Source organism: Ovis aries, chromosome 18, assembly GCF_016772045.2.
Source record: "Ovis aries strain OAR_USU_Benz2616 breed Rambouillet chromosome 18, ARS-UI_Ramb_v3.0, whole genome shotgun sequence".
NCBI classification, from domain to species: Eukaryota; Metazoa; Chordata; class Mammalia; order Artiodactyla; family Bovidae; genus Ovis; species Ovis aries.
This window is the reverse complement of record NC_056071.1, coordinates 39,415,620-39,443,304: the sequence shown is the minus strand read 5'-3', so window position 1 is coordinate 39,443,304 and position 27,685 is coordinate 39,415,620. Positions and strand designations below refer to the sequence as shown.

The following is a 27,685-nucleotide window of genomic DNA, read 5'->3' as shown; positions in this document are numbered from 1 at the left end:
TAACATTTGTGATTAGACCTCAACTTCCAAAGTTCTTCTGTCTGACTTACTCTCTTAGCAAGTTCAGCTAATCTCCCTTTCTACTTCCAATAAATAAAACATACCCGGCAAATGCCATCCAGGGTAAGTTTGCAGACATGTATTTCAATTTAGTATCATTCTTGTTCAGATCAGGTGTCAGGGTAAACACAGAGCCTTTCACGTGGCCTGCTTGGTGGCCCTTTACCCAGCATCACTTTCTGCTTTTCTGAATTTCACAACATAGTACAGCAACATTGTACAGCTCCTGGCTAAAAATGTAAACAAGAGATTATAGCTGTCAGATGAGAGCCTCCCAACTGTTTCCAGTGGATATTCATACTTAAATTTATACCGGCTTATATCACACATCTAAGACCAGAAAAAGTCACAGTTATTTTAATAGAAGTCAAATGAGCCATTTCAATAGCAGGAATCTGATAAATAAATGTAGGTCAACTAGCAGGCAACTTAAACTTTGAAACACCAAGAGTGCAGAGAAGTGAGGGAGAGGAAACAGCAGGAGAGCAGTTTTGGAAGTTCCTAGGATCTTCTCACAGAAAACAGTTAAGAGTCAAGAGGAATGCAAAGAAAGAAAAGAGTGTGCAGTAACATCTTTACCAAAAACTAAGTGAAAAACATCCCCTGGAGCTCTAGAACACTATCTACTCTTAACACTAGAATGAGGAAACCACAGCTGAGCTGTTTTAATGGCAGAAGTGGAGGTCTGAGAATGTGGTCTTGTTAAGGGTCAAAAGAGGCTTCCCAAGTAGCTAAGTGGTAAAGAATCCATCTGCCAATGAAGGAGATGAGGTTTCAATTCCTGGGTGGGGAAGATCAAGGAAACAGCAAGCCACTCTAGTATTTTTGCCTGGACAGACAAACCTGGACATTTTTTCCTTGGACAGAGGACCCTGGTGGGGCTACAAGTCCATGGGGTCGCAAAGGAGTCAGACACAACTTAGCAACTAAACAATAACAACAGTCAAAATAGCCAAGGAAACCCAGTACCAAGTCATCATTGAAAGGAAGGGTGACCCCCTTCCCTCTCCTGCTTGAAGTGGGAACCCCAGGAGAGAATCTGAGTACCACACTGAGAACTTGGAGGATCTCTTTTGCCAATGATGGTGGTGGTGATTTAGTGCTAAGTCAAGTCCAACTCTTTGCAACCCCATGGACTGTAGCCCACCAGGCTCCTCTCTCTATGGGATTTCCCAGGCAAGAATACTGAAGTGGGCCACATTCCCTTTCCCAGGGGATCTTCCCGACCCAGGGATCAAACCTACATCTCCTGCACTGCAGGCAGTCTATCACTGAGCCACCAGCGAAGCCCCTCTTTTGTCAATGAGTTCAAGGAAAGGTCCCATCCAGGATCCTGGAGGCTCAGCAACATCCAGTGGAAGCTCTTTTATAGAAAGACAGACACCACACTGAGCAGAAACCGTTGGAGTAGAACATGATAATATGTTTCAAAAGACAGTTAGCTAGCTCAGCTAACACTGACAATAGCTAGATCAGGCTGATCAACTTTAGTACATTACAGTAGTAAAATTGAGACAACTGGGCATTCTGTGCTGCCTGCTATGGTGCAATAGAAAGTACACTGTAGCCCCAATGGAGAAGTATTTTCATCCCCAAATATTAAAACCTGAACCAAACCCAGTCTCTAGACCTAACTTCCAGACAATATGGAACTTATAGACAATATGGAGGAGAAAGGAATATGCTAAATAATACAATAAAAATGCAATCAGCCAAATGTGGGAAATTCTACAGGATAAATAATCGCATCTCTTCAACAAATAAACGATATGATGATGTGGGGCTGAGAGGAAGACAAATCCAAAAAAAAAAAAAAACCACCTAAACATACAGCAAATAAAGGAAATATGTAGGTTTTGTTTGGATCCTAGTTTGAAATCACCAACTTAAAAAAAATTTTTTTTAAGATAATTGGGGAAACTATGAACTAGGGACTAGACTGTATAATGGAATCACCATTAATTTTACCGATGTGATAACGGTATTGTGGCATGTTGAAAAAAAACAAAAGGTCCTACTGTGTTAAAAATACACACATAGAGAGAAGTATATGCCAATGAAATAAAATGATGCTTGGCATTTACTTTAAAACATTCCCAAGGCTGGGCATGGGAGGGAGTGTGAGAGAGGCCGTGAATTCTGCTTCAGAGTACCTTTGAGCTTGCTGAGTATACACCATAAGCAAGGCTCACCCTCTTGAGTTGAAAAAGAGTTATGGACACGAAGTTATCACTGAAATTAAATGGTGATGGACACGTCCAAGAAGTCTTTGGGGATTTGATTCCTTTATGAATCATGCAGTATACGCATGTGTCGAAACGGCAATTGGCAGGTGACAGAACAACAGTGGAATGGCAGTAATATAAGAAACTTGTCTCATCATTTTTAGAAACCTTGGAATGAGTGCAATTCACACATATGACACTGTATTACACACAGAGGTTGTGTGCATCAAAGAAATCAATTGCTTCCACATGTCCCATCTCTAAAGGGCTAGCTTTACTACCACATAAAAATCAAGCAGTGTATATTTTCACAGTAAACTTTTTTGTTAAACTTTTGTGATAGTCAAAAAAATTTCTACTCAGAAAAAAAAAAAGTGGAATAGGTGAAATAAGAATGGCAAAATATTGATAATTGTTGAAAATGGCAGTTCAACAGATGTTTTTCTATTTTTGCATGACTGAACCCAAAATTAAAAAGTTAAATAAAAAAGTCTACACACAATACAATTTATAATATCCAATTACTATATTGAAAGCTATAATACAAAAGGAGGAATAGGTGTTATTTTAATATGCTCAAAGGAATTCTTGAATCTTTTTTTGTAGGATAATTGTCATGTACTTTAGGTTGGTCTATTAATAGACAAAACTAGAGGTTACCATCTTTAAAAATGTGTTGTTATAAAGAAAAAAGTTTCTGTGAATGTTTGCCAAATTTAAAATATTTTTCAAAGAAAACACTATCTTCAGCAGAGATTGCCCAGGCAAGGTGTCCATGTCTGGTACCATTCTTCTGAACATTCTCGCCGCTGCCACCACAGGAGACAAACCACATTTCCAAGATTGTTGAAGTTTTGGCAATGTCCCATTGTCACATTTTCCAGTCATTTGGTTCTCATGTTTACAGACCTGGTCGTTCATTTTAAGCCAGCGTTCAGGAGGAACTGGGTTCTTGGCAATCCTTTTTTTTTCCCTTCAGTTTTGACATCTCTATGAGTTAGCTATTATACAGTATTATCACAGCCTACTGCCTTCTGACTCATATTACCCGGGAGACAATTCAGGAATGAACTTGGATTCGAATTTTATATAGCATGCTGAATTTCCTAAAGGTTTTGGTGCCTATCTTTCTATAATCTGCAAAGGTGCTTTGCCTTTTCTTTTCCACACAATACACTATTTGAATAATTCAAGTATTGTGCATATATTTTTACCCTTTTCCTAGCCACAGGCAGCAGCTTTAATGAGAGGTAGGTATCTGATCTTATCATGCAGGTTAAACCGAGGTGCAGGTCAAAGCTGCCTTCTTTTCTGTTACTTCTGCATTTCACAGTTTGCTCCTTTGGTTTTGGAACACATGTCAATTTTTTTCTCAAAGATCTTTCTCTGGGCTCTAATACTGGTTTGTTGTCTATATTTATAAATGTAAATGCTATACAATTTTCCCAAGTGACTGAATCACCCCCAAACTACCTTAAAAGTGATTTCAAAAGTGCAAATAATTTGTGAGCCAGAGATAGTAAATACTGAACCCACTGACAAGACAGGAGGAAGCAGAATTGTGAAAGAAAACTTCATTTTTGTTTTCAAATAAACATGTACACTCACTGATCTAAGAGTAGAAACACTTCCTATTCTACCAAGAGCTGTGGAAGTGACCCAGAACTCTTATTTCCGCTTTCTCTCTTCATGGAGATAAAAATATTGTCACAATCTTTTCAGATGATGGAAAAAGATGACTAGACCAGAGACTGTGAACCACTCTGAGCTCTTTGTTAGAGGGATGTCAGGTATATAGTCAGCAAGGCATGAAACTGGATGCTCAGGTGAGTAATTACAGGAGGTTATACAGTTCTCCAAGTCAGGGTCAAAACACTTTGTACATCAGGTATTGCAGTAATTAGGGAGAAGGTATCTGAGTGTAAGCCACTCTGACTTTTTTAAAAGCCAGAATTCCTTAACATACTTTTGCTGATATATGCACATGAAATATTAATATGACAAGTCTCTTTTGGGTCAGATGTAATAAGCACACAGGTGTCTAAGGTTAGCTAATGGGGAAAAAAGACCCTTAAAATTCAAAACTGATTAAAGACATAAATAGGCAGCCATTCTTGAACATCAGCAGCTGTATACTGAAACTGGGAGAATCAATGGGAGTGGAGGAGAGATGACCAAGACTGAAGAAATGATACAACAAACAGCAAGTTTCAAAGGTTGATACTGAAGACAGGAAATGACTCAGCCACAGTTTAGGGAGGACATTCCAGTCAGGTAAGTTGTAGGAGAGCTTGGGAAAGCTTATTACCTACAGAGGTCAAGATTCTAGGAGCTTGCTGTAGAGTGTCCACAGGAGTCATGTACACAAAGCACAATATCAATGGTGTAAAATATATTTTCCCCAAAGAGGAGATGATTTTGTTGCCTTTACTACTAGTACTCAGGACAGTTCTGGTCATTGAACCTCAAGAGACAATTGGTACAATGGTAGCAAAAACTGATAAAAATGATTGAGGTGAAGAAAAAATATTTAGGTAAGTCCAGTCTGAATTTACGTTATTCCTCAAACATTTATTGGAGATTTCACTGTGCCAGGTACTGGGGGTACCATTTCCAACAACAGAGACATAGAGGCATAGGTCCTGCCCCTCCAGGAGGTTACAATCTGCAGATAAATGACTATGATCTGGGAAGAATATGGTTTAGGATTGCATTGTTGGACATTCATGAAACCATAGACAAAGTGAATGTAGAGAAGTTCAACTGGAATTCTTCAAATAGAGAGCACAAGAGACAGTTTTAAGACAGATCTGGACAAGAGTTTGAGAAAGCAAGAGAGCTTGGTGCTAAGTAATTTACCTAAAACTAGACTGGAAAGTCTGTGAAGGCGGAGATTATGTCTGTCTGATTCTCAGTGGATCACCAAGGACTAACAAGAGTTTCTGAAAAATAGCAGCCAATTCAGAAATTTAAAAAAAAAATACAAAAGCAAAGATTTATAGTACCTGGTATGCACAGGTCTTGCTTTCACAGTGTTTAGTATGAGTGTTACTGAGGAATACATATATAGACAACTTAAATACAATGTACATTAACAAATTGAAGGATAAAAACCATATGATTATCTCAATAGATGCAGAGAAAGCCTTTGGCAAAATTCAACACCCATTTATGATAAAAACTCCCCAGAAAGCAGGCATAGAAGGAACATATCTCAACATAATAAAAGCCATATGTGATAAACCCACAGCAAACATTATCCTCAATGGTGAAAAACTGAAAGCATTTCCCTAAAGTCAGGAACAAGACAAGGGTGCCCACTCTCACCACTACTATTCAACATAGTTTTGGAAGTTTAGCCACAGCAATCAGAGAAGAAAAAGAATAAAAGGAATCCAGATTGGAAAAGAAGAAGTAAAACTCTCACTGTTTGCAGATGACATGATCCTCTACAAAGAAAACCCTAAAGACACCACCAGAAAATTACTAGAGATAGTCAATGAATATGGTAATGTTGCAGGATATAAAATTAATACAGAAATTTCTTGCATTCCTATACACTAACAATGGGAAAACAGAAATTAAGGAAACAATCCCATTCACCATTGCAATGAAAATAATAAAATACTTAGGAATGCTGCTGCTGATGCTAAGTCGCTTCAGTCGTGTCCGACTCTGTGCGACCCCATAGACGGCAGCCCGCCAGGGTCCGCCGTCCCTGGGATTCTCCAGGCAAGAACACTGGAATGGGTTGCCATTTCCTTCTCCAATGCATGAAAGTGAAAAGTGAAAGTGAAGTCACTCAGTCGTGTCCAACTCTCAGTGACTCCTCCATCCATGGGATTTTCCAGGCAAGAGTACTGGAGTGGGGTGCCACTGCCTTCTCCAATACTTAGAAATAAATCTACCTAAAGAAACAAAAGACCTATATATAGAAAACTATAAAACACTGATGAAAGAAATCAAAGAGGACACAAATACATGGAGAAATGTACCATGTTCATGAATGGAAGAATCAATATAGTGAAAATGAGTATACTACCCAAAGCAATCTATAGATTTAATGCAATCCCTATCAAGCTACCAATGGTATTTTTCACAAAACTAGAACAAATACCTTCACAATTTGTATAGAAATACAAAAAAACCTCAAATAGCCAAAGCAATCTTGAGAAAGAAGAATAGAACTCAACCTGCCTGATTTCAGACTATACTACAAAGCTACAGTCATCAAGACAGTATGGTACTGGCACAAAAACAGAAATATAGATCAGTGGAATAAACTAGAAAGCTCAGAGATAAATCCACTCACCTATGGACAACTTATCTTTGACAAAAGAGGCAATAATATAAAATGGAGAAAAGACGATCCGTTTAACAAGTGGTGCTGGGAAAACTGGTCAACCATCTATAAAATAATAAAACTAGAACACTTTCTAACACCATGTGCAAAAATAAACTCAAAATGGATTCACAATTTAAATGCAAGGCCAGAAACTATAAAACTCCTAGAGGAAAAACATAGGCAAAACACTCTGTGACATAAATCACAGCAAGATCCTCTATGACTCATCTCTCAGAGTAATGGAAATAAAAGCAAAAATAAACAAATGGGACCTAATTAAACTTAAAAGCTTTTGCACTACGAAGGAAACCATAGCAAGGTGAAAAGACAGCCTTCAGAGTGGGAGAAAATAATAGCAAATGAAGCAACTGACAAAGAATTAATCTCAAAAATATACAAGCAGCTCATGCAACTCAATATTAGAAAAATAAACGACCTAATCAAAAAATGGGTCAAGGAACTAAACAGACATTTCTCCAAAGAAGACATACAGATAGCTGACACGTGAAAAGATGCTCAACATCACTCATTATCAGAGAAATGCAAATCAAAACCACAGTGAGGTACCATCTCATGCCAGTCAGAATGGCTGCTATCAAAAAGTTTACAAAAAATAAATGCTGGAGAGGGTGTGGAGAAAAGGGAACCCTCTTACACTGTTGGTGGGAATGCGAACTAGTATAGCCGCTATGGAGAACAGTGTGGAGATTCCTTAAAAAACTGGAAATAGAACTGCCATATGACCCAATAATCCCACTGCTGGGCATATACACTGTGGAAACCAGAACTGAAAGAGATACATGTACCCCAAGGTTCATCAAAGCACTGTTCACAATAGCTAGGACATGGAAGCAACTTAGCTGTCCATCGGCAGACGAATGGATAAGAAAGCTGTGGTACATATACACAATGGAATATTACTCAGCTATTTAAAAGAATGCATTTGAATCAGTTCTAATCAGGTGGATGAAACCGGAGCCTATTATACACAGAGAAGTAAGCAAAAAAGAAAAACATCAATACAGTATACTAATGCATATATATATGGAATTTAGAAAGATGGTAATGACGACCCTATATGCAAAAGAGACACAGATACAAAGGACAGGCTTTTGGACTCTGAGGGAGAGGCGAGGGTGGGCTGACTTGAGAGAATCGCATTGAAACATGTATGTTATCATATGTAAAACAGATGACCAGTCCAAGTTCCATGCATGAAACAGGGCACTCAAAGCCAGGGCACTGGGACAACCCAGAGGAATGGGATGAAGAGGGAGATGGGAGGGATGTTCAGGATGGGGGACATATGTACACCCATGGCTGATTCATGTCAATGTATAGCAAAAACCACCACAATACTGTAAAGTAATTAGCTTCCAATTAATTTAAATTAATTTTTAAAGGTAAAATAAATAAATGTAGTGAGTATTAGGAGTTCAGCATGGGATACTATTACTAAGATAAGGTCTCTAAATAATAAGCTTCTTGGAGGGGGAAATATTTGAGTTTAGAAGGAAGATGGGAAGGAAAGCCAGTTGGGTATAGCATGTATTAAATTCTTGGAAATGAAACAGCATAATACATTTTCTGAACTCAAAATGGTGCAGTTTAGCTGGAGAGAAGAATGGGGTACCATGATGGTGTGATGGTAGATTAGGCAAAAAGATGGACTTTTATATGCTATGCTAAAATTTGGGCTTTATTCTAAATCTGGTCATCATTAATACAGTGTAACCAGGGAATGACAGGATCAGACCTACCTTTTGAAGATCACTCAGACATCAATGGTAGTAGAAAGTGGGTAAAGAGTAGAGGTGGAAAGGTTTAAACTAAGACATGTATGAAGATAATGGGATAGATAAAAGATAATACTGAGAAAGGGACTGGAAGGTACTAGAATGAATGACTGCCAGGCCTCAGGTTTGAATGCAGTGCCACTTAACATGATGGGTAATAGAAGAAAGTTTGTTGTTTTGAAGGTGGGTGAGGAGGAAAAATATAAACCCAGTCTTTATTTGAGCTTGATGTACAATCAGGAAATGTTAGTGGGTATATTCCTCTTCTTTTGATGCCAATGTAAGAGAGGTCAGCCACATCCTCTCACAAATTCCTTTTGGTGTATACTAGGTGTTGAAGCAGTATAGTGTTTGTAAACTTTTAACCTGCTATGAGGTCCCTTGAAAAAGAACAAGATTGAATAAGCAGGTTGTATGTTAGATTGAATAGCAGGCTGTCTCTCTATAAAATGGAGAGATAGTTCTTAATGCTGTGATCTCAGACCTTATTTCATATATAAATAAAATATGGCAGCAAGGGTAAGAAGTCCAATCTGCTTTCCATTAAACAATAATAGCAGTAAAGCAGACATGACAAAACAAGATGTATCACTTTATCTCTCTGAAATTACACTCTAAATGGTCGTGAAATCTTTATTGGTAGTAGAGAAGAAAAAAAAATTAATGCAGTGAATTTTATATGCGATTTCCTGGCACAGCTGTAATTAATGAATCTTTTCTCTTAGGTTGTTAAATATTTTTGTCCTATTTTTTAACCAAATGATTATTAGCTACATTAACTTTTAGAAGCTTACTAGTTCATTAAGAATGTTTTCTGGCAACCTAAGCACACAAAAACACGTACTCTGGTACTTAAAAAATTAACCTTGTTTTTTATGCGTATATTATATTCACACAAACAACCAAGAAAAACATTTTTGGCCACTCATCTAGGATTTTGTCTTCACAATGCTCTTATTTTCTATTTCCATCAAAAGATTCTGCTATGAACTGTTTATAATAGCCAGGACATGGAAGCAACCTAGATGTCCATCAGCAGATGAATGGATAAGAAAGCTGTGGTACATATACACAATGGAGTATTACTCAGCCGTTAAAAAGAATTCATTTGAATCAGTTCTAATGAGGTGGATGAAACTGAAGCCTATTATACAGAGTGAAGTAAGCCAGAAAGAAAAACACCCATACAGTATACTAACGCATATATATGGAATTTAGAAAGATGGAAACGACAACCCTATATGCGAGACAGCAAAAGAGACACAGATGTATAGAACAGTCTTTTGGACTCTGTGGGAGAACGTGGGGGTGGGATGATTTGAGAGAATAGCATTGAAACATGTATATTATCGTATGTGAAACAGATCACCAGTCCAGGTTTGACGCATGAGACAGGGTGCTTCGGGCTGGAGCACTGGGATGACCCAGAGGGATGGGATGGGGAGGGAGGTGGGGGAGGGGGGGCTCAGGATGGGGAACACATGTACACCCATGGCTGACTCATGTCAATGTATGGCAAAACCACTACAATACTGTAAAGTAATTAGCCTCCAATTGAAATAAATAAATAAAAAGATTCTGCTATGAATGACAATATTTGTGAGCCCCATTCACTTCTAAAACGTCTGTTAATCAGCCTCCTTTAAGTTTTCTTTCTCCCTCTATCCACTATCAAGATCTAAAGTTTTTCACCTTCCCTTCTCCCAAGAGAAAAATGAAAACAATCGCTCCTGCTCCTCTCTCAAACGCCCCAAACACAGCCCACCCCAGAACTGGAAAACAGTGAGGCAAAGTGGTACAGGTTGCAACTTGCGACTGGGGGGAGCACAGACTTTGGAACCAGAGCCCGGAGACAGGGAATCAGTCTTCACTTCCTAGAGGATCTGGGCTATTTGTCAAAAGAGAACGTCCCCAAAGCCCCGGGAACTGACTGGTGCTAGGAAACCAGAGAAAGAGCGGGTGACAAGCAGAGAAAGAGGCCCGATCCTCTGGGACTGCCAGAAACACGCAAGGAATGCAAAAGAAACGTCAGGAATCCGGGACCGGCTGCGGCCGGCTAGAGGGACCACTCAGGTTAAAACCCAACTCCGAAGGCAGAAGCGCCTCTGAGACTCTTGAGTGGGAAATGGCGCTGAGTGGATTGGCTGAGCGAGGGAAACCCACTCCTGAAAAGGCAGAAACCGACTCCCTCCCAAATGTCGGAGACGGTGACCCACAATCCGGTCCCGGCCACCAGACACCTCCAGCGAGCCTGGGGGCTGGCCTAGGGGCGGGGCCGAGCTCTTTCTCCGCCTCTAACGGCAGGCCGACTGCGTCCTCAGTACGCCTGCGTAGGGTGAGGCCGGACTCTATTTGGCTAGTAGGCGAGCGGCGGCATCGGCGTTCTCTACCCAGCATGCTGCGCGGGAGCGGCGGCCCTACGTCTATCCCCTTCCCAACCCTGCCCCCGCTTCCCACTCCCGCCGCGGCCCCCCCTTCCCCTAAAGTGAGTGAGTGAGACGGGCAGATGGAGGAGGGACTGTAATGGCGGCGGCCGGCAGCTCCCTGCTCTGACCCACGGCAGGCATACAGCAACGACCCCCTCCCTGCCCCTCTCTCTGCCGGCCTCCGCCCCGCCGCTAGCGCGGGGCCACCCTCTCCGGCCCTTCCCCCAGCCGTCGGCGTCTCGCCCTGCGCCCCGGCCGGGGCCCCACACACAATGGACGAGCTCGCCGGAGGCGGTGGTGGCGGCCCGGCGATGGCGTCCCCTCCACGGCAGCAGCAAGGACCCGGGGGGAACATGAGCCTTTCGCCAGGGGGGAATGGAGCGGCGGGCGGCGGGGGTCCTCCGGCCGCCGAGGGAGCGGGTCCCACGGCAGGCCCCGAGCTGTCCCGGCCGCAGCAGTACACTATCCCAGGGATCCTGCACTACATCCAGCACGAGTGGGCTCGGTTCGAGATGGAGCGGGCGCACTGGGAGGTGGAGCGGGCCGAACTACAGGTACCTCGCTGGGGTCGGTATGCGGGACGGCTGCGGCGGCTGGGTTCCCGGCCGGGGGTGGGGGGGGTGGGGCCGGGACTCCCCTCATTCGGAACTCGAGGCCTTGGGAGACCGAGAGGAACCTACCTGTGCAGCTCGGGGGGCGATAGTCCTGGAGACGGCTCTTCTAGAACCCCCCTCCCCCTTTCCCGCAGAAGCTTGTTACCCAGACCTCACTGGCTGCGCGGTGCGGGCTTCCTTGGGGCAGCCATTTTGGCTTTTAGTATGGCGTCTGCGGGGGCTCCTCCGGAGGCGTTCTGCGCGGGCCTCCGGGGTTTGGGGCCGAGTTCCTCTCTGTGGGAGAATCCGGCGTGGGGCTGTCGGGCACTGCGCTGGCTCCTGTTTCTGCCTCTTAAGATGGAGAACCCGAGGAGAGGGACTGGGTTGGGGATTTTACCACCTTTTCCCGGATCACCCCCCTGTTTCCGATTTGGCGTGACTGCCCCCCTCCCCCGGAGTTGGGAGCCCTTACTCTTTGACAGCCACGCTTCTTTCCAGGGCTGCTGCCGCGCACAATGGCTTGCGGCTGACCTGTGAAGTTTTCATTTCCTACCGCCAACTTTTAAGTACCTTTTTACCTGGGATGCTGCCTTATTCACTTCGATTCCCTTTGAGTTCGTCCTTAGTGACTGACTCATCAACGCTGCTCTGTACCGACTTTTTCTTTTAGAGTACCCTTCACCAGGCCTTCCTCTCCTCCATTCCCATCTTTACACACAAAACGCCAAACCAGACTATCTGTGCCGTCCTCAGGAAACGATTGAGAAAAGATTTAATGTTAGCTTGGAGTAAAACGTATTTGTTTCATGTTACCAGCTCGCACAGGGGCAGCAGAGTTAAATATCCTTAGGAGCCTTCATAATTGAGCCGGACTCGGTCTTAAGGTGAAACTTTTGAGATATTGGTTCACCTAACTTTTGGAAGATGTTGGTAGTTTAAGGGCTTATGTCTTGGATTTCAGAAGAGCTACATCTTTTTAACAGGATTGTTCAACTCTTTCGGATGTTTGTGTTTATTTTAAAATCACTTTCCAAGGCAAATTTAGGCTTAGAAGGAAAAAAGCAGGCATCTAAATAGTGCTGCACCTGTTCTTCAGACTGCTGTATATTTAGAGTGTATGTGGTATTGTTCACTGATATACGTGTCATATATGTCTGGGGTGAATGATTAGGGAAATGTAACGTTGAAAGAAGATTGGATTAGCTTAAAAGGGTTGTCCTGAAACAAATACATATATCTTCAGTTTGATATTGAACCAGTCGACTTTTTGTCTCTACAAAGTGGGGAAAGTCAAAACTTTTTAAAAGTAAGACATATATTTTGACACTTTATCAAAAAAGTGAATTCACTTTATCAAGTTGGCAATTCAGCGTTTTAGTGCTTTGATACACTATTGGGCTTTTAAAAATATATCAAAAGTGTTGTTTCTTTTCTGTGTGCTCTGCTTTAAAATATCTGGGACAAACAATTCTGTTGATGAACAACTTTCTATTAACACCATGTGCAAAAGGCATTTATTTCTGAAAACTGCATTTACAAATGCATTGAAGCCTAGGCTCACTAAATAATACTTCACCAGTCCCTAATACAGCATTTATAACCTTTGTACTGTTGTGGAAAAGCTTTAATTTAAACACTTTCTAAGTTAGTGAAAACATTAGTCATTGGTAAGCTTCACAAAATGTCTTACTTGTGTCTGAATTAGTAAAAATCTGTGCAACTTGAGGTCTACATTGTTTACCTTAGCTTTTGGTTTGCCTTCTAATTCTCCTCTTAACAGAAGTCTTTTAAGGAAAATTCATTTTGCTTGCTTGCTTTCAGTGTATCTACTGTTGGCACATTAGTTCGGATATAGCCATTTTAAACTTTTTGTTTACTTACTTTGAAGAAGTTATACGGTGTTTGTCTAGACTCTTGATTTTTTTCCCCCTAGGAATTTTTATTATGTCACACTGATTCTTTTGGAACAAAATGTTCATGATTGTGTGTTTTTCTTCTTTATATTTCTCTATAATGTTTTATTGGGCTACTTAGTTAATTTGGAATATTGAATTTGTTTTACATGTCCAAAGTCTTTAGTAAGAATGCTTGTGAGATGTCCATTTTAAAATGTATGGAAAATGTATTGGGAGAGTTTACATGAAGCATGAATAGATTTAAACTGTAAACTTAGGCTTAATTTAAGAAAGATAACATAGAAGTAAGATAACTTGCATATCATTTGGTATACAGCCTTGAGTATACTGTTCATCTATGCATTACTTAAAGTGTTTAGTACTAAAACTATTCAGTAATGACTACAAAGTGGCTAATGTATACCTCCTTTTGATGTAAAATTTCAACGTGGATTTTATTTTTCCTGGCTTTGGAAAGGTTTTTAAACCAAAACTTCGCAGTATGGTTCTCTTTTCTGTAAAAGGAATTTTGGATGAAGCTGCTCCTTAGAAGATTGGAGCTAAACCAAAGAATATCTTAAAACTCTTATTTTTGTGAGGGTTCCTTACCTGGGACTCAGGTAAAAGCTCTGTTATGTTAGTAAGGCTCCAGGACAGTGATTTCTAAGTGAGAGTGCTACTGACAATCACTGGAAATCCCTCCCGCCCCAACCCCCTTAATATGCAGGCCTCTGTTTCATCTTCCAGAGATTTGGATTGAATTGGCCTAGGACTTGGAAAAAAAGGACTGTTTTTAGGATTTAGCCAGTTCGCATTATATAGAATGGAACTGCCCTTTCATCAGTATTTTAAAGTGATGAGGTCAGTATCATTCCTGTTTTACAGATAAGGAGACACACTTCAACAATGTAAGTAACTGTTTGCCAGCTATGAGTATTGCAACTCAGATTTGAACCTGGGTTCGTCTGAATCCAAAGCCTGTGGTCTTCTCACCACTCTTGAAACTGCTGTTATTGTCTTAGTATATTTTGTAGAAATAGAGTCTGACTTACAATTTATTATAGAGATGTGGGTTCAATCCCTGGGTGGGGAAGATCATCTGGAGAAGGAAATAGCAACTTACTCCAGTATTCTTGCCTGGGAAATCCCATGGATAGAGGAGCCTAGTGGAAAACTGTCTGTGGGGTTACAAAGAGTCACACGTGACTTAGCAAGTAAACAACAACATACACACCACTGCAGTCTGTTTCAAAAGAGTTTTATTGAGCCCCCATGATATGGGTAGGTCTAGTTATGACACAAGTGATAGGTAGAAAATATAGTCCTGGTGTTTGTATTCTAACATTACTAATTCTCCAGCAAATGTAAACCTTTAGTGTCTGTGTTTGCATACGCTGGCATACAGGTTTGTCATAACTAGACAGATACTGCCATTTAAAGATCTTAAATTAATAGGAGGTATTTCTCTCAGACATAACTTGATTTGTTCCTTTTGAATTGGGGGCAGTAAGTGTTTCTCTTCTAATCTATTATTGTCAGAGTTTCCTTCAGATAGTCTAGAATAATGATTTGCAAATCCTGTTCCTTTTTTATTACAAAATTTTTGTGAATCTACTATGAAATTATAAAAAAGATTTTTCATTAAAGTACTACTTTTATTGAGAGTTTCAGCCTTCATAAAGTCTTGCTGTTATGCAGTTTTTCTATTTCAAATGATGGTGACACATTAAAAATAAAATTATTTGGTAGAATTAAGAGTCCATAATCTTATGTCATAGTCTCCCTGTTTTTTAAGTCTTGGAAACAAAAAGTCTGGGGACCATTAATACATAATTCTTCTCTCCATTTACTTTTTAATCCTGTATAATCTTTTTGCTCTATTGTCTCATTACTCCCCACTGAGCTTTAATAGGACCCTTTTTTCTGTCGGTGGTTGACCTTCAAATTGCCAAATCTTGCTGCCTTCTTACAGATCGTAAATACTTAACCAGCACATTCTGCTGTTGAGAGTTCTTCCTCAAAATCTTTTCTTTGGTCTCTTCTCTGTAATCCCTTATTTTCCTTTTGATCTACTTATCATCTTTCTTCATATGTTTCTTCTACTTTGGTTTCAGTTATTGTTACCTGGGTTTCTGGTTCTTTTTACTGTAAATTCTGAAATACACAGAGGGTTTTTTGTTTGTTTGCTTGCTTGTTTTTGCTAAGTGTTATTCCAGTGCTTCAGTATTTCGTCCTTAAATCCTAAAAACCCAATGAGTTGGGAACAGTTGGTTTCTCTTGTTGTTATTTTGTTTAGTTTGATGCTAGGCTATTGGGCCTAGAGGTTAAGTGGTCTAAGAGTAGCAGAGCTGGAATTTAACCCTAGGCAGGCTGCCTCTGGAAGCCGTGTTGTTAGGCACTACTGTATCTTTGACTTTCAGATATCTGAGAAATATTTCTAACTTTCTTTGTAAATTTTCTGCTTCAGAGTCAATACATCCATTATTTATTTCATCTCAGATGTCTCCCTCTTTCCCCCCACCAAGGCACACTTAACTTGATCATTCTCCTTTATTCCCTGTTTTTGTTAATGTTTGTTATCATCCTTCCCATTGGTAGATGCTAAAGAGATCAGTAGGTTCTTCTAAAAATGTTGAGTCTTTGGGTTTATTGATTCCAGTATGACTATTCATTGAATATATTTGAGTGTTACTTTGTGCTGTGTACTGGATATATAATGATGTATGAAGCAAGGAACTTGCTGCTGTTGGAAATTGTACTCTAGACATAATAAAATGTGATAAATCAGAAATTTACAGGATGTTGAGAAAATAAATAGAATGGGAAACTGTTGTAGATAGTGAGCTTTCCCTAAGCAATTATTGAGCCGTTTTTATATGCTAAGAATTATTTTAAGTTAATACATAGGTTGTTGTTTGTTGTTCAGTCACTAAGTTGTGTCCGACTCTTTGCAACCCCATGAACTGCAGCACGCCAGGCTTCCGTGTCCTTCACTATCTCCCAAGGTTTGCTCAAACTCATGTCCATTGAGTCAGTGATGCCATCCAGCTGTGTCATCCTCTGTTACCCGCTTCTCTTGCCCTCAGTCTTTCCCAGTATCCGGGTTTTTCCAGTGAGTCAGCTGTTTGTATCAGGTGGCCAAAGTATCGGAGCTTCAGCATTAGTGCTTACAGTGAATATTCAGGGTTGATTTCCTTTAGGATTGACTGGTTTGATCTCCTTGCTGTCCAAGGGATTCCCAAGTTTTCTGTGGCACCACAGTTGGAAAGCATTAATTCTTCAGTGCTCAGCCTTCTTTATGGTCCAGCTCTCACATCCATACATGACTTCTGGAAAAACCATAGCTTTCACTATATGGTCCTTTGTTGGCATAGTGATCTCTGCTTTTTAATACACAGTCTAGGTTTGTCATAGGTTTTCTTCCAAGGAGCAAGTGTCTTTTAATTTTGTCGCTGCAGTAATCGTCCACGTTGATTTTGGAGCCCAGTAATATGAAATTTGTCACTGTTTGCACTTTTCCCCCATCTATTTGCCATAAAATGATACGACCAGATACCATGATCTTCATTTTTTGAACGTTGAGTTTTAAGTCAACTTTTTCACTTTCCTCTTTCACTTTCATCAAGAGATTCTCTAGTTCCTCACTTTCTGCCATTAAAGTGATATCATCTGCATATCTGTCATTGTTGATATTTCTCCCAGCAATCTTGATTCCAGCTTGTGAGTCATCCAGCCCAGCATTTAGTATGATGTAGCCATAACCCATTTAATTTTTGTGAAGCCTTTATGGGGATATGGACACTTTTAGATCTCAAGTATGAGTACCTAACTATAGGTATTTCAGAGGAAAACAACAGCATTAGAAGAAGTTCTGAAGCAGGAAAGATCTTCACTGGACGTGTGAACTTTACTATAGTGATTCAAGGGACTTTCTAATATAGATAGTCTCAATAGCCTAATACATGTATTTTAATCTAGTGACTGTTAATTTTTTGGAAATAGTCTCCTTTGCATATAGACTGAAAGCTTTGGAGCTTTTTCTAGTTAAAAAAATTTTTTTGGCTTTTAATATCTTTGAAGCCTAGCTACTGACCTGAGGAAATAACCCTGATTTAATCCGTGCTTATAATTCCTTTACTACCATTGTTTTAGTTCAGAGTGTTCCTCCTGCATGATTTCTCTTGAGAAATCTAGCACTTTTCCTCCATATATGCTCCTCTCTTAAGAGTTCATCCTTTATATTGTAAGTATGATTGTATTACATGTACTCTTGCTTTAATTTTTAAAGATGATGGAGAGTTTTAAACAAATTCACAAATAACATAGTTATCAGGACTTCCCTAGTGGTGCAGTGGATAAGACTCTGCCTACCAATGCAGCGAACCTGGGTTCAATCCCTGGTCTGGGAAGATTCAGCCGTGCTGCAGAGCAGTTGAGCCTGTGGCACCACAACTGCTGAAGCCTTCGCTCCTAGAGCCCGTGCTCTGGAACAAGAGAAACCACCACAATGAGAAGCCCAGAAGCTCTACAACGAAGACGTGCCCCCGTTCACCACTAGAGAAAGCCAGAGCAAAGCAGTGAAGACCCAGCACAGTGAAAAATAAATACCAAGAACCACCCATAAACTTGTCACTCATCACTCAGTAACAACTCATGACTAGTCTTATTTTACTTATACTTCTGTCCACTACCCTATCCCAAATTATTTCAAAGCAAGTCCCAGAAACATGCAGTTTCATCCATGCATATTTCAGTATATATCTAAAAGATAAAGATTTTAAAAGAGAATTGTAGTTGCATTGCCAAATTATTAAGAAAAATCAGTAATTTCTTAATATTATAAAATACCTGCTGTTTGAATACTAGTTTTCACACTTATCTTTGAACAGTTTGTTTGAATCAGGATCCAAATAACACATTGTGATTGGAACCACCCCCTCCATCTTTCTTCCTTTTCCTTGCTACTTTCTGTTGAAAAAATCAGTCTTTGGTCCTGTAAAGATTCCCAGAGTCTTGTTTTGCTGCATGCTTCCCTAATACAGTTTAACACATTCCATTGTCCTGTTTGTTTTCCCCTGTAATTTAGTTAGTTGGATATAGGGACTTGATCCAAACTGGCTTATTTTCTTCTTTGGGGTGGTGTTGGAGGATGAGAATACTTCACAGGTGGTGATGAGGTCTTCTGTCAGAAAAGCACAAAACATCTTTCCTGATGTTAGCTCTTGATGTTAAGTAACTTGGGAACATTCATCCTTTAGGGCCACCCTAAGTTCTTAATGAAATTGCGATATAATTCATACTTGTCCCTCAGTATCTGTGAAGTGATTGGTTCCAGGACTCCCACACCCACCTTGCCCCTCTATCTATGGATTCTGAAGTCCTTTATAAAAAATAGTGTATTTGCGTATTCTTCCTATACTTTAAATTACTTCTAAATTACTTATAATACCTAGTACAATGTAAGTAGTTGTAAATACAGTGTAAATAGCTGCCTGCAGTTGCAAATTTAAGCTTTGATTTTTGGAACTTTCTGAAGTTTTTTTTTCTGACTATATTCCATGCACAGTTGGTTGACTCTACTATGGATGCAGAACCTGTGGATACAGAAGATTGACGACATTTCTGTGGTTTTTAGTGTATGACTATGTTGTGTCCTCATCATCACTCTAATCTCAAAACATTTTTATCACGTGCAAATGCACCCAGTTCAGCAGTTAGTCCCTATTAGCAATTAGTCCCAATTCCCCGTTTCCGGTGGCAATCACTAATTTCTGTCTCTATAAGAGTGATTTTTATATCTCAAGGATTTGCCTATTCTGGACATTGTATATAAAAGGAATCACAATATATAGCTTGTGAACAGATTCTTTCACTTAAGGAAATGTTTTCAAGGTTCAACTATGTGTAGCAGATTACAGTATTTCTCATTATGGCTGAATAACATTCTGTTGTATGGGTATATGACATTTTGTCTGTCAGCTGGTGGATATTTGAGTGTTTCTGTTACACTTTTTGCTAACATATATGCACAAGTTTTTGTGTGAATGTATGTTTTCAGTCCTCCTATTATATACCTAGGAATGGAATTGCTAGGTCATGTTCAACTTCTTTGAGGAACCTGTCAAAATGTTTTCCAGTGTGACTGCCTCATTTTACTTTCCCACCAGCAACGCACGAGGATTCCAGGCCTCTGTTACTTTTTTTCAACTTTGAAATATATTTTTCTTATTAAAAAAGCATTTTTAAAAAAATGCCATTTAATTTTTTTTGTGCAAGTTGTGTTTTCTTTCTCAGAGTTTAGTTTTTAGATCAATTTTGTTTTTTAGTTGTTTAGACTTTTTTTGTTGTTGTTTTTTGGTTAGACTTTAGTTTTTAGGGCAATTTTGGCTTTATAGCAAAATCTAGCTGAAAGTACCGTTTCCATATATGGAAAGGAGGAGAAGGAGATGACAGAGGATGAGATGGCTGGATGGCATCACTGATTCGATGGACATGAGTTTGGGTGAACTCCGGGAGCTGGTGATGGACAGGGAGGCCTGGCGTGCTGCAATTCATGGGGTCGCAAAGAGTCGAACGCGACTGAGCAACTGAACTGACCTGACAGTTTCCATATAACACCTTGCCCATCAAAACCTCCCCTAACATTAGGAGCTCTACTGGTGTGGTACGTGTTAAAATTGATGAACCCAACATTATCAACTAAAGTCCATAGTTTACATTAGGGTTCACTTTCTGTCCTGTGTGTTCTTTGGGATTTGACAAATACATAATCACATGCATCCATTTTTATGGTAACCAGTGATTTTTCACTGCCCTGAAAATCCCCTGTGCCACCTATTCCTTCCTCCCTAACCCAAATGCGTGACAAATGCGGCTCGTTTTGTTGTTGTGGTGTTGTTTGGTTTTGGTTGCACCAACCCAAACCACACTTGCAACTTGGAACTCCCAGTTCCCCAACCAGGGATTGAACCTGTGCCCCCTGCAGTAGAAGTGTGGAGTGTCAACCGCTGAACTGCCAGGAAAACACAACTAGTGCTCTTTTTAACTGTCTTCCATAGTTTTGCTTTTTCCAGAAGATCACATAATCAGAATCATGCAGTATGTAGTTTTTTCACATGGACTTCTTTGACTTGGTGGTGTGCATTTAAGGTTCCTCCTTAACTGTTTTTGTGGCCTGATCTTTTTAGTCCTGAATTAATATTTCATTGTACATTTGTACCACAGATTATTGTCTCCTCACCTTATTGAAAGACATCTTTGTTGCTTCCACATTTTGGCAATTATGAGTAATTGCACATCGACATTTACTCTATATAGCAAGGAGCTTAATTGCTCCAGTGTATGGTAAGAGTATGTTTAGTTTTTTAAGAAACTGCCAGTTTTCCAGAGTGGCTGTGCCTGTTTTGTATATCCGCCATCACTGAGGAACAGTTTTTGTTGCTCCATATTTCGTCAGCATTTGATGTCAGTGTTTTGAATTTTAGCTATTCTACTAGGTGTGTAGTGATAACCTTGTTTTAATTTGAAATTCCCCTAATGACATATGGTGTTAAGCACCTAATGTACCATCTGTGTGTCATCTTTGGTGAAGTATCCGTTTAGAGCTTTTGCCGTTTTGAAAATTGAATTGTCTGTATCTCCTCCTCTTGACATTCATGGGATGGAATGGTCTTGGGCATTGTTTCCAGTCATTTATGAGTAATTGTTCAGTAAGTGGCAGTCATTACTTATAACACTTATTTATCTTAAAAGGTGCTTTAATGACATAATTTAAAGGAACAAGTAATTATAATATCCCCTTCCCTTTACTTGTCCTTCCAGTGAAGCTACCAAAGGCAATGATTAAATTTATTTTATCTGAAGATAAAATAGTAGTCTCTAATTGTAAGTAAGATCTGTGGTGTTTCCAATACCTAGTTATAATAATCATGATACAGATTCTCACAGTTGTTCGCTGGTCACTGTGATTCAGTAGTCTGGAGTTGGAATCTGTGTTTTTAAAATGTATAGCTGGTGATTCTGATACTCAGCCAGATCTGGGAACCGGCATGATAAAAGTCACTTAAGGATTTTGGTAGAATCCGGTTCTCTAAACACTTTACCTGTAAGATTGTCATTGGTTCTACTGATAGGCTAAGCGAGCAGTGTATCACCCCTTCTCTGCGCTCACAGTGGCTTGCACTGTGTATGTTTACATTGTTGTGCTTTTCTTTTCTTTTTTTTTTTTTTTTGTTTTCACTTCCTGCTTTCCAGTACTTTGAAACTACTTGTTGATAAGAACTTCCTGGATTTTGAGTATGCTGCAAATTTTCGTTGGATTCATTTGAAACACTCTGGTGTTTGATTACATAGATGAAAGCAGTATGTGTCCATTAAAAAAAACTGTTTAAGAATAACACCTGTTAGTGTTTTTTTAATTATTTACTTGGCTGCACCAAGTCTTAGTTGTGGGTTGTGGGGTGCAAGCTCTTAGTTGCAGCATGTGGGGTCTACTTCCCTGACAGAGATAGAACTTGGGCTCTCTGCATTGGGAGGAGGGAGTCTTAGCCACAGGACCACCAGGAAGTCCCACACCTGTTAACATTTAAAGAGTGTTTTCTGTACATTGGGAATCATTCTAATTTTGACGCCCTCCCTAAATCATAGGTAACAAGTATTTCTGTTTTAGAAGGAAAAATGGGCAAGAGTTTAAATGACTTGTTCAACATAAAACAATAAACAGGTAATGAATCCAGGTGCTGCTGAGTTGCTTTTGACCAATATGTTTGCCATCTTAAGGTAATTCTGGGACTACCTCAGTAGTAAAGAATTGTAAACAAATGACTAAATGAATAGGCTCAGTGTCACAAGATTTAAAAGGCTGTATGTAACTGAGCAATTATAAATGGCGTAGTGATATTTTGGATCATCTTTAGATAGACTTTGTAAAAGTTTTTAAAACATTTCAGACTCTCTATTTTTTGAATAGTTAATACATGCTACTGCTGGTAAGTCGCTTCAGTTGTGTCTGACCCTGTGCGACCCCACAGACAGCAGCCCACCAGGCTCCCCTGTCCCTGGGATTCTCCAGGCAAGAACACTGGAGTGGGTTGCCATTTCCTTCTTCAATGCATGAAAGTGAAAAGTGAAAGTGAAGTTGCTCAGTTGTGTCCGACTCTTAGCAACCCCATGGGCTGCAGCCCACCAGGCTCCTCCGTCCATGGGATTTTCCAGGCAAGAGTACTGGAGTGGGGTGCCATTGCCTTCTCCAAGTTAATACATGGTTCTGAATTAAATCTGGTGCGTACCATGAGCCCGTCCACCCTTAGTTCTGTATTAGTAACCACTTTCATTAGTAATAGATGTATCCTTCCAGTGTATTTTTTCTTCTTCTTATTATTTTTTTAATTTTAAAATCTTTAATTCTTACATGCATTCCCAAACATGAACCCCCCTCCCACCTCCCTCCCCAAAACATCTCTCTGGGTCATCCCCATGCACCAGCCCCAAGCATGCTGCATCCTGCGTCAGACATAGACTGGCGATTCATTTCACATGATAGTTATTTTTTCTTTAAAAAAAAAAAAAAACACTTCTATTTATTTACTTGCTTTTGGCTGTGCTGGGTCTTTGTTGCTGTGAGGGCTTTCTCTGGTTGTGGTGAGTGGGGGCTACCCTTCAATGCGGCACGCACACGTCTCACTGCAGTGGCTTCTCTTGTCGCAGAGCACGGCTTCTAGGCGTGTGGGCTTCAGCAGCTGCTGCTCCTGGTCTCAGTAGTTGCAGCTTGTGGATGGACTCAGTCGTTGTGTTGGAAAGGTTTAGTTGCTCCACAGCATGTGGAGTCTTCCTAGATCAGGAATCGAACTCATGTCTCCTGCATTGGCAGGTGAATTCTTAACCACTAGCCCGCCGGGGAAGTCCTGCTTCCAGTTTCTGTGTCAGATAGATGTAAACAAATAGGTATACTGATTTTCTTCTCTTTCTGATACGACAGTTCATAAACTATATACCTCTTTTTCCCTTTGCATTTTCATTTAACGTTTCCTGGAATTTGAATTCTGTTAGTGGAGAACATTCGCAATTTTTTGGTTTGTTTGTTTTAATAGCAGTTGCATAGTAGTCTGTTTCTTATACATGCCATAGTTGATTTAACTACCCCACTATTGTTGAATGGTTGTGTTGAAGTTTCAGGAAACATTTGTATCTGGTTGTTGTTGTGTGTTTTTTTTTTTTTTTTTAGTATTCATTTATTTATTTGTCTATGCTGGGTCTTAGCTGCGTCGTGTGGAATCTAAGGATTGAGCCCCATCCCCCAGGCCACCAGGGAAGTCCCTGCACTGTGTTCTTAAATGTGTGAGCAACCAGCCTTCTGCCTCAAAATAAACTCTATTATATTGCTTTTTTGTTTTGTAATATTTGAACTAAATTTTATATGATGCTTTGTTGTTTCATGGCTTGCATTTAGTCTGAATTTTAAGTTAGGAATCACAAATGTTTTAGCTTTGAAAGCCATTAATTAAGCAGTTCTATTTAAGCTGTAAGTCTGTTACTGAAGTCCTGAGGAAGTAAGGAGTGAGAAAGACAGAAAAATGAAATAGGGAAAAAGGGGGTGGGTGGATGAGAAGAGGAATAAACACAGTGATAGAGAAACAATGGATGGGTGTGATAATATGCCACCAACAGTTGTCTCAGACAATAAAACTATTTCAGAGTGGCCTAAATTAACCTTTGTTGGTTTTTTCCCCAGAGTTTTAAAAAGTAGACCAGACTTTCATAAGCTTATATTAAAAAAGAGAGGGTGGGGTGTAGTTGATTCTAAAATGTATTTAATTACACATCTTTATACTTTGCATATATCAGCGTATACCCTGGTCATTTTGCTCTTAATATTTACTGTAACTTGTAATTCTAAAAATACTCCCCTCCCTCTTTAAGATTGATTGTAAACTTTTTGAAAGGAGGGCTCTATGTTTTTTTAGAAAACTCATGTATACCTAATGTGACAGTAAAGGGTCTGGCACATAATGGTGATAGTCGTTGTGGTTTCGTTGCTAAGTTGTGTCTAACTGTTGCAACACCATGGACTATACCCCATCAGGCTGCTCTGTTCATGGGATTTCCCAGGCAAGAATACTGGATCCAAGGGGGTTGCCATTTCCTTCTCCAGGGGATCTTCCAGACCCAGGGACTGAACCTGTGTCTTCTGCATTGCAGAGGGATTCTTTACCACTGAGTCACCAGGAAAGTCTCATAATAGGTGTTTGCTAAATCTTTGTTAAATGAGTGAAGTTGCTGAGGACATTCCACTTAAGTTCTTAGATATGAGAAACTGAATTGTAATTTTTGTAGTACATAATAGGGGAAAAAGCCCACCAGATAGAGATAACACCAGTAGTAAATGACTACTCTTCTCTTATCTCCTCATTTGATATTGGAATGAAACCAAACTGTTTTTTATTATAAGATATTTTTTAAAAAGTTCTGTCTCCCCCTTGTGGGAAATAGAGTGTAAGAGATCACAGTTTCAGTTAAAATGAATCTGTGCTTGGGATTAATGCATGGGAGTGGGGATTACTATTTTCTGTCAAAAATAGTGAATGATTTTTATGAAGAATGTTTAATGACTAGACAGTGCTTATGATAAGCTGAAAAGCAGAGATCCATGTTACGTGTGAAATCAGCTATGTTAAAAAATATATTGAACAACGCACTACAAATGTTTTAAAATAAACTTTGTGATCTTTGGGTCGTAGGATTACTGGCAACTTTTCTGTTTTCCTTATTTAAAAAAAGGCCCAGCAAACATTGTAAGATAGGTATTTTCTTTTATTGAAACAAATATTTCAGAAATGAATTGTTTCTTTATGCATATGTATAAAGAGAGGAAGAGAGGGAGACACAGACACTGTTGAAGGATACTTTATCATCAAACAGCAAGTTGAACTTTGTACTTATAATGAGTTATCTTTTCCCCATTTTCTTTTTTGATTGATTTCTTTAAAAGCTTAACAAATACCATTGTTTATTCATGAAGATCTTATTTTATGATGTTTTGAATTTTTGTTGTGTGGTTGGACTCAGTTGCTTTTATTTATTTTGTAAATTTTTTACATTAGTTTTTAATTCTTGCTGCTACTGCTAAGTCACTTCAGTTGTGTCCAACTCTGTGTGACCCTATAGACAGCAGCCCACCAGGCTCCCCTGTCCCTCGGATTCTCCAGGCAAGAACACTGGAATGGGTTGACACTTCCTTCTCCAATGCATGAAAGTGAAAAGTGAAAGGGAAGTTGCTCAGTCGTATCCGACTCTTAGTTATTGTTAAAGTAATATATGAAAGTAAGGCTACAGAAATGTCAAATATAGTGATTCTTTTGATAATCTTAGTTTTCTAGGAACAACACTGCTTTGGGGTGTATATCTTTTCAGAACTTTTTCTCTTCGGTAGTCCCCTTTTATCAGCAAAAGGTATATTCCAAGACCCCCAGTGGATGCCAGAGTCCATGGATAAAGGACCTAACCCTGTATATGCTATGAGAGTTTATCACACTTCCCACGTCTCCTTTTACTGTATTTCAGTATAGGTAATAAAGTTAGGTAAATCATTAACTTTTATGTTACTATGACCATACAAATAATGAGTCAAGTCTAATAATTTATGTATAATTTGTGGGACAGAAAGTGTACTATGAGTCCTGTTTCTTTTCTGTAAAGTTTTTGTTTTTCTTGGAGTTACTTGCCCCGTCCCCCGCTTTTTTAAAATTTGCTTAGTTTCCTGTGTACCTATTGCTGTTTTTCTGAAAGCTTTTACTAATCTGTCAGGGTTTTCAGACTCCAGCACATCACATTGTCTGTTAGTTCTGCCTCTTTCTTGTGGAGGAATTGGAGCGGGGAGAACTTACTTCAGAACTGTCATTCTCCTTGCTCTGATCTAGACTTTTGTGTACAGTTACTATTCTGAAACTTCTGCCCTCTTCATAAAGGGGATCCCCTGCACCACCACCACCCTTCCCACCCCTCCCCCCGCCTGTTTATATTGGTTCCCTTTCTGCCTCCTGTTTGGCTTATTTAGTCTTTATTTGGCTGAAATATGTTATCTGGTTGTTTCTTGAGAAAAGGTGCACAGGAGGTAAATTTTAGGGACTTGTGTCTTTTTAAAGAAAAAAAAATCTGTTTTATTTTGATTGGTAGTTTGACTGGAAATAAGTTTCCATCAACATTTCGAAGACATTTCTCTCGTCTTTGAATTTTCAGTATAGCTTTTGAAGAGTCTGATGCTGCTCAGATTCTGGTTTTTCGTTTGCTTGGTTTTTTCTCTGAAAGCATTCATTTACTTGGTTGCTCCAGGTCTTGGTTGTGGCGTGCAGAATCCCCGCTCTCCGCTGTGGCGTGAGCCATCTTTCAGTTGGGGCACTTGGACTCTTCAGTTGCAGCATGTGAACTCTAATTTGCATCACATGGGATCTAGTTTCCTGACCAGGGATGGAGCCTGGGCCCTGTGCATTAGGAGTGCGGAGCCTAAGCCGCTGGACCACCAGAGAAGCCTCTGTTCAGATTCCTGATCCTTTTTTCTCTTGTATGTGTTATTTGAATTTTTCTAGGTATCTTTTGTTTGTACCGGTGGTGATAAATTTTATGAAAATACATACCGTGTCAGGCATTGAGAGAATTCTTTTTGTCCATAGTCCAATGTTTCTCATGGGCATTTAGGTAGTACTGTTTTTGTGTTGAGCTGTACTGAGTTGTGAGGGGGTTGAGCACTGTGGCTCCCAGGAACTAAATGCCAAAATAACTTACTAGTTTTGAGGACAACTAGAAATGTCCCCAGATGTTTCCAAACACCGCCTTTAGGGGAGGTAGTACTAATCTTTTTGAGAAGGGTTATCGCAGTCCAGTCCTTAGGATGGTTTTTTTTGTTCAATTGATGATGGACCTACTAATATAAAGTTTTTCTTCTGTTTTCCTGAATTTCTCATTTTGGCTTTTTTTCTGAGAGATTTTCTTCAACTAATATGTTTCAGTCCCATTATCTTGAAATTGGAAAGACATTTTCTTACTTTTGGCTGTGCAGGGTCTTCACTGTTGCACAGACTTTCTCTAGTTGTGGTGTGAGAACTTTTCATAACGATGACTTCTTGTTGCAAAGTACGAGCTCCAGAGTGTGCAGGCACAGTAGTTGTGGCTTATGGGCTCTAGGGAGCAGTCTCAATGGCTGTGGCCCATGGGCCTCGTTGCCCTGCGGCATCATGTGGAATTTTCTCAAGCCAGGGATTAATAGGTGTCCCCTACATTGACAGGAGGATTCTTAATCCGTCGGATCACCAGGGAAGCCCTGGCCCTTTTCTTAAAATTCATTTTCATTTCCA

General features: G+C 39.8%; 2 protein-coding genes across 6 annotated transcripts in view; one reads left to right on the top strand and one right to left on the bottom strand.

The window, feature by feature from the left end:
- The window catches only part of AP4S1 (adaptor related protein complex 4 subunit sigma 1), a 49,742-nt gene extending 38,075 nt beyond the window's left edge, over positions 1–11,667 (bottom strand). Inside the window, exon 1 of one of the 2 annotated variants that reach the window (XM_004017877.6) lies at positions 11,533–11,667. The gene's annotated coding sequence lies outside the window, so the exon portion shown is untranslated. The remainder of the gene's footprint in view (positions 1–11,532) is intronic. The other variant, XM_042235298.2, reaches the window with a different exon arrangement.
- STRN3 (striatin 3) overlaps positions 10,808–27,685 on the top strand; it is a 105,146-nt gene continuing 88,268 nt past the window's right edge. For all 4 annotated transcript variants that reach the window (XM_027957229.3, XM_027957227.3, XM_027957228.3 and 1 more), the window contains exon 1: positions 10,808–11,406. In XM_027957229.3, the coding sequence (XP_027813030.1) occupies positions 11,125–11,406 (282 nt within the window). In that variant the 5' untranslated portion in view covers positions 10,808–11,124. The remainder of the gene's footprint in view (positions 11,407–27,685) is intronic.